The 6,000-nt window shown below is 37.3% G+C and overlaps 1 protein-coding gene across 17 annotated transcripts in view; it reads left to right on the top strand.

Moving 5' to 3' along the window:
- Positions 1-3,109, top strand: part of TEAD1 (TEA domain transcription factor 1) — a 222,686-nt gene extending 219,577 nt beyond the window's left edge. For all 17 annotated transcript variants that reach the window (XM_072985783.2, XM_078383966.1, XM_078383970.1 and 14 more), the window contains 3 exons: positions 343-483; positions 1,477-1,629; positions 2,602-3,109. In XM_072985783.2, coding sequence (XP_072841884.1) covers positions 343-483; positions 1,477-1,629; positions 2,602-2,715 — 408 coding nt within the window. In that variant the 3' untranslated portion in view covers positions 2,716-3,109. The remainder of the gene's footprint in view (positions 1-342; positions 484-1,476; positions 1,630-2,601) is intronic.
- The last annotated feature ends 2,891 nt before the right edge of the window (positions 3,110-6,000 follow it).

Raw genomic sequence — 6,000 nt, forward strand, 5'->3', positions numbered from 1 at the left:
CATCCCTGGTCTAAAATTTAAAAGTCATTCCAAGTTATAGCTCCTTTCTGACAGTAAGATGGTATCATCTGCATATCTTACATTACTGATGTTTCTTCCACCAATTTTCACTCCTCCATCTGAATCTAGTCCAGGTTTCTGTATGTTATATTCTGTGTACGGATTGAACTGGTAAAAGAATAAAATGTACCCTAACCCTTACATCTTTCCCCCTATTTGAAAAATGGACTGTCAAAATATACAGTGGCTCCCATTTATATTTCATGTATGGTGATATAATAATTAATTCTTTCTCACAATGATGCAGGAAGCTGAGAATGTATCTGTTATTTCTTCCTACAGGCAGACTTAAATTGCAACATCCAAGATGAAACAGGAGCATTCTATGGTGTAACTAGTCAGTATGAAAGCTCAGAAAATATGACAATCACCTGTTCTACCAAAGTCTGCTCATTTGGGAAGCAAGTGGTAGAAAAAGTAGAGGTAAGAATTTCCAACAGTTGCTTGGATCATAGCTCAGTTTTCTATAATACAGTAAGTGTTTTCTTATAGATTATATGCTTCTTTACATGTTATTTCATTTTGGGCTAGTGAGCTTGCAGTTGTATTAATACAGAATAGTATACTACACATAAACCTGTGTGCATCTGCTTTGAGTGCTTGGATGCCTTTTTTTTTTTTTTTTTTGGAGAGGATTGTTGGGAAGAGACTATCCGGTCCTGACACATTGAATCTTCTCTGATTAGGGAAGTATTCTTCACTGAGTTCACAAGCAAATCCTTAAATGAATCTACTGTGTGACATGTCTCATATTGTGCATGGCAGGAGTTTGCATACTGTGGCTGAAATTGAGTAGTAAGCCATATCTGAATTAGGCCCATTGAATCAATTGAATTTATAGAATAGTTGACGCACCAAGTCCCCTCCGATTCAGTGGACCTACTCTAGTTGTGATCTACTGTTGGACTTCATCCAAAGTAACAGAACCTTACATATCACTTTTATTACATGCATATATGTTTCCCTGCCATTTGCACAACGGGAATGACGTTACCACCAGCAGCAGATGAATGTGAATGAATAAGTTTCAGGTTATGCATGACTTCATCCCATGGTGCATGAGGCACACACAATGCAAAATCCAAGCAAGGACTCTTTAGTTAGCAGCAATCTGCCAGTGACATCATCTTCTGCTATGCAACAGGTTGCAAGTAACTATCTTTGGTGTTCGTCTGAAGAGACAATTGTAATGTACTAAAAACATATTTTCCCTTGTGCTCTTTTTGAGGATCTCATATTTTAACAATATGCATCTTCAAGTTGAACAAAAATATGTACTCTTAAGTAAATAATATGTATTTTATGTAATTAATCAATGAATCACTCTAAAAGCAATAATAATAATAAGAGTAATTTATTGGGATACAGTTTGGTTATTAAGCTTCTGAACTACGTTTCTGTTTTTTCCTTCCAAAGACTGAATATGCACGGTTTGAGAATGGCCGGTTTGTGTTTAGAATAAACCGCTCCCCAATGTGTGAATATATGATCAATTTCATCCACAAGCTCAAGCATTTACCGGAGAAATATATGATGAACAGTGTGTTGGAAAACTTCACTATTTTATTGGTAACTTTAACCTTTATTCGCTGTTTCTTTTCTTTAATACTTTGGGAACAGGTCAGTTTCAATTTGGTTCCAATTGCAAGGGTTAGGAATGAAATTTGGTAGGATTTTCTTCCAACACTGCGCAACATTCAGTTACAGATCCCATGCAGAGTTCAGGGGCAGAGATCAAGTTTCCTAACGAGAATCAATCTACTGATGCAACAAAAACTTGCTGAAGTTTTACTTTCTTACATAAATTTCATTGATTCAGCTGATCTACTTTAGGTCAGCCTAACAATTTGGTTTAGGCCAATACTTCTAAGATGAGCCCAACAATCTTTGCCACCCCTGTTTAGCATTGGATGGGATACCACAAATAGCCAACCCATAACAGTTCTTGAGTGATGCCAACAAAATCAGGGTACAGGGTCTGCCCATTTCTTTCTTTTCTTTGTTCTATCCCTTTCCTGTCTTTGGTTCACCCCCTTAATGTACTCTGCTCCTATTCTGGAATAACACTCCTTCCTTCCTTCCTTCCTTCCTTCCTTCCTTCCTTCCTTCCTTGCCTCACCTCCTTGATATTGAGATGCATTTAAAAAATGGTACAAGAATAACATACTTGCAGAATCTGTTTTATCCTGACATTTAGAAATTTGATAACTAATTTACGTAGAACCCACCAGGTATTAAACACTTGGGCCTTTTCATAGAGCAGAAGTATACCATTCTACCCACCTCTGATTGTAGGTCCAAAAGAAAAAAAGTACTCATATTTCTATTACTGCTGTCCCTGTTAGAAAATTCAAGTTATGAGAGACATATCAAGAGTGTGGCAGTTAGGAACGGTATGCATATTTATACCTGAGATTCTCATACAACTTGTAATCCTTTTGAATATTTTGCTGTTGAACCTATGACAGCCAATGGTCAAGTTTCTAACATGGTGTTTTCTTTCTTTCTTTCCCACTTTTTTTAACATTTAAACATAAACAGGTTGTAACAAACAGGGACACACAAGAAACCCTACTTTGCATGGCTTGTGTATTTGAAGTTTCAAACAGCGAACATGGTGCACAGCATCACATCTACAGGCTTGTGAAGGACTGAACAATTATTTATAGACACATTTCATTATAACTCCTTATAAAAAACACAAGACTGTCAACCTCAACACTAAGTGGCAGTTCCTCTGGCTGAGCTTTCCTCAACATTTTTTTTCTAAACCTCGTTTTAGTGTGTCAGTTATATATTATAGCTGTGAAATTCTGGTACAGTTGTACAAATTCTTTCTAAAAGTGTTCTTCAGTTTTATTTTTTAAAAAACACAGTTCTTTAAGGAGACTATATTTAAAATTTTCAGGACCTTTGTGGAAGTTTTAATTTTTATTATTGTGTTGGAAAAATATAAGACAGAGCATTTGCCATGGGAAAACGTAACAGCAATTATAAGAGTTTATGAGGTGTTTGTCTGAATTAATAAAAATGTGTTTTTAAGATGCAAGTGAAATTGAAATGAATTTAAACTATAAGCATAAATTAGCACACAAATTCTTTTTAGAATTATCTTCGTAACAGATTACTGTGGAAGATGCAGACGAATGTAATTCACTAAATTATTTTATAACTTCAACTCAATTTCTGTTTGAAGCCAAATGACAAACTTCGCCTTAAGAAATGCCTGATGGGAGCAGACAGGTCCTAAAAGTAGGCAAAATAATGTCCCCCCCCCACTTCTCTCTTTATTAAAACTAACCTTCTAATCCATTAAACTTGTCGAGCAGGTATTGCAAAGCGAGAAAACTTTCTCCCTTTTACTAATTCTATTTAGTGCATTAAAAAGACAGACGATATTATACTAATAAGGATATTTGATTATTTAATTAAAAAGATGGCTCGTTTTGCAATAACTAGTTAAATACTGAAAAATTAGACTTATGGTGTATGTAATCTTGTGTGTGTGGTTATATATTGTATGAGAAAAAAAAATTCTTTCTTTTTCTTTCTCTCTCTTTTTTTTACAACAACTTGAGAAATTACAACACCAAGATTAGGAAATGGCAAATGAAAGAGGGGAAAATCCAAGTGCTGTTTTACAATTGTGTCACCTGAAAAACCACCAAAAGAACTGTGGTTGAGGATAGAACAGGACACAAGAAAAAGGTTCATCTGTTTTAACGTCTTTAAAAAAATTAAGCAGTTACAAACATCACCTGTGACTTTGTTTTTTGTTTTGTTACAAATGGTGACCTTGTACAAGCTGGGATATGCCAAACTAAACACAGCCTGATGATACTGGTTCCTCTGAGGCTTGAGGAACATATAAAGCTGGATCACAGAATCATAGAATCATAGAAAAGTGAAGTTGAAAGGGACCTGCAAGGCCATCAAGTCCAACCCCCTGCTCAATGCAGGAATACAATCAAAGCATATCTGCCAGATGATTATCTAAGTTTTTCTTGAATGTCTCCAGTGTTGGAGCACTCACCAGTTCCCGAGGTCACTGGTTCCACTGTCATATCACTGTACTGGATTATATCATTAGGGACCTAGGACTGTATTTTCTGCACTGTTTAATCAGCTCTACAGGGGTGCAGGCAAGGTTCTTTCCCAATGCTCTTTGGAGATGCTGGGGACTGAAATTTCTGCCTGCAAAACAAGTGTTCAATCAGCAAGCTGTAACCAAAGCTTGGAAAAATTACTTTTTAAAAATACCGCAACTCCCAAAATATCCCAGCAGAGGATTCTGGGAGTTGTAGTCCCTCAAAAGTAACTTTTTTCAAATTCTGCCTATAATCCAACTTTTCAGTAAACCTTCCTGTTCTTTTTGCTTATCTGAAATTCAAAAAGAGGAGTATTATCAAGAGATTTGTAGATCCCAACATATGTTGGTGCACTGCATGTGGCTTGGAAGATCAGAAATTGTACAGGTTTTCTTCCCTAGTGCCTCAAAGATTCTGATGTTGTAAAACTTCAGACCATGGAGCTTCAAACTTCACACCATGTGATCAATTCCTAGCTGTTTTCTGGACTTCGTGCAGCATTGTCCTAGCAGATCAGTCCTTTTATTTCTCAGTCTTTTGGTGCTAATAAAAATGGGCTAGATGGTCTTTGGCAGGGAGAGCTGCCCCTTCTCTGTCTGTCTGTCTCTCCTGTTCACTTCCATGTCTACTAGACTGCCAGAATGGGAACAGATCACTCTTCATCATTTATTTGGCAAATCACTTACAGAGGAATTTATTTCAGGGGCAGTTTTCATAAATATGTGTGTATATAATTAAGGCTACGGAGTGGCTTATTGTGTCATCTTGCACATGTTGATTGGGACATACCAACTTCAACGTCGGTATGTATAGGATTCCAGGATCGATTAAATCTGTAGCAGTAAATGTTAAATTGTGAGCACTACATAGTCATAAGTCTGTACGTATGTGCTTTACACAAGTGCCGTGCCTCTCAATTTGTGTAATTTGAACACTGCCTTCTGTCTTTCACATGACCCTTTTTGAAAAGCCCAGACAGTTGGGTTTAAGTATTGACATGTATCCCAATCTCTGGCACAATCTATGTAATTTAAATATACCTAGTGTTTTCACTTGTTAAAAAAAGTGTCTGAGAGAGGCTTTCAGGGTATAGCAAGTTAGGACTGCAGCAATCCTGCTTCATAATTCCCCTTCTAATCATATGTATTTTTCCTTCCAGGCTCGTGTTTTGAGCCTTCATAATTTGGTGACTTGATAGGATGGAGTTCTGAACGTACTCCCAACCCCGACTGCAACTGGGACACTGGTAGTTAATATACTTAGGAATATTGTTTGATGCATACTTGCAATTATTTTCAGAGCGCTGCTTTGAGTAATTCAGATTTGTAACATGCTAAGCAGATTATTGGACGTTATCTCTACCTAAATTGGATGGGGAAGACCTAGATATCTGAAGGGACTCTACCCCAGGACCTACTTGAGGCCATGCTGGACTTAATAAAATGAGTAGGGGGGACCTGGAGATGGCCAAAAGTCCACTTCTTATTGGGTAACAAAGGTGCAGGGTGTTAAAAAGTAGAGGGGGACCACATAATTCCCCCTCCTTGTCCATCTTGAGACCATGAAAATCCTTCACAGTTTGAAATCTGAAGATTAGAGGAAGGGGTTAGAACAAACGTCCTGTTTTTCTACTTAAATGAGCCAAGACATAGAATTACAGAATCATAAAATTGAAAGGGGCCATCTTCTTTTGCCTCCATTTGTCAGAAGAGGGCTGACTGTGGTAGATTTAACATCTGGAATACTGCATGGTGTAGCCGACTGCATGCAGTCTTCTCTTTATAACCACACTGGGCCCATTGTGGGACTTCCTGCAGTAATATGGGCAATACCTGAAAAGACAGAGTGCAGT

This window comes from Pogona vitticeps, chromosome 1 (genome assembly GCF_051106095.1).
Source record: "Pogona vitticeps strain Pit_001003342236 chromosome 1, PviZW2.1, whole genome shotgun sequence".
NCBI lineage: Eukaryota > Metazoa > Chordata > Lepidosauria > Squamata > Agamidae > Pogona > Pogona vitticeps.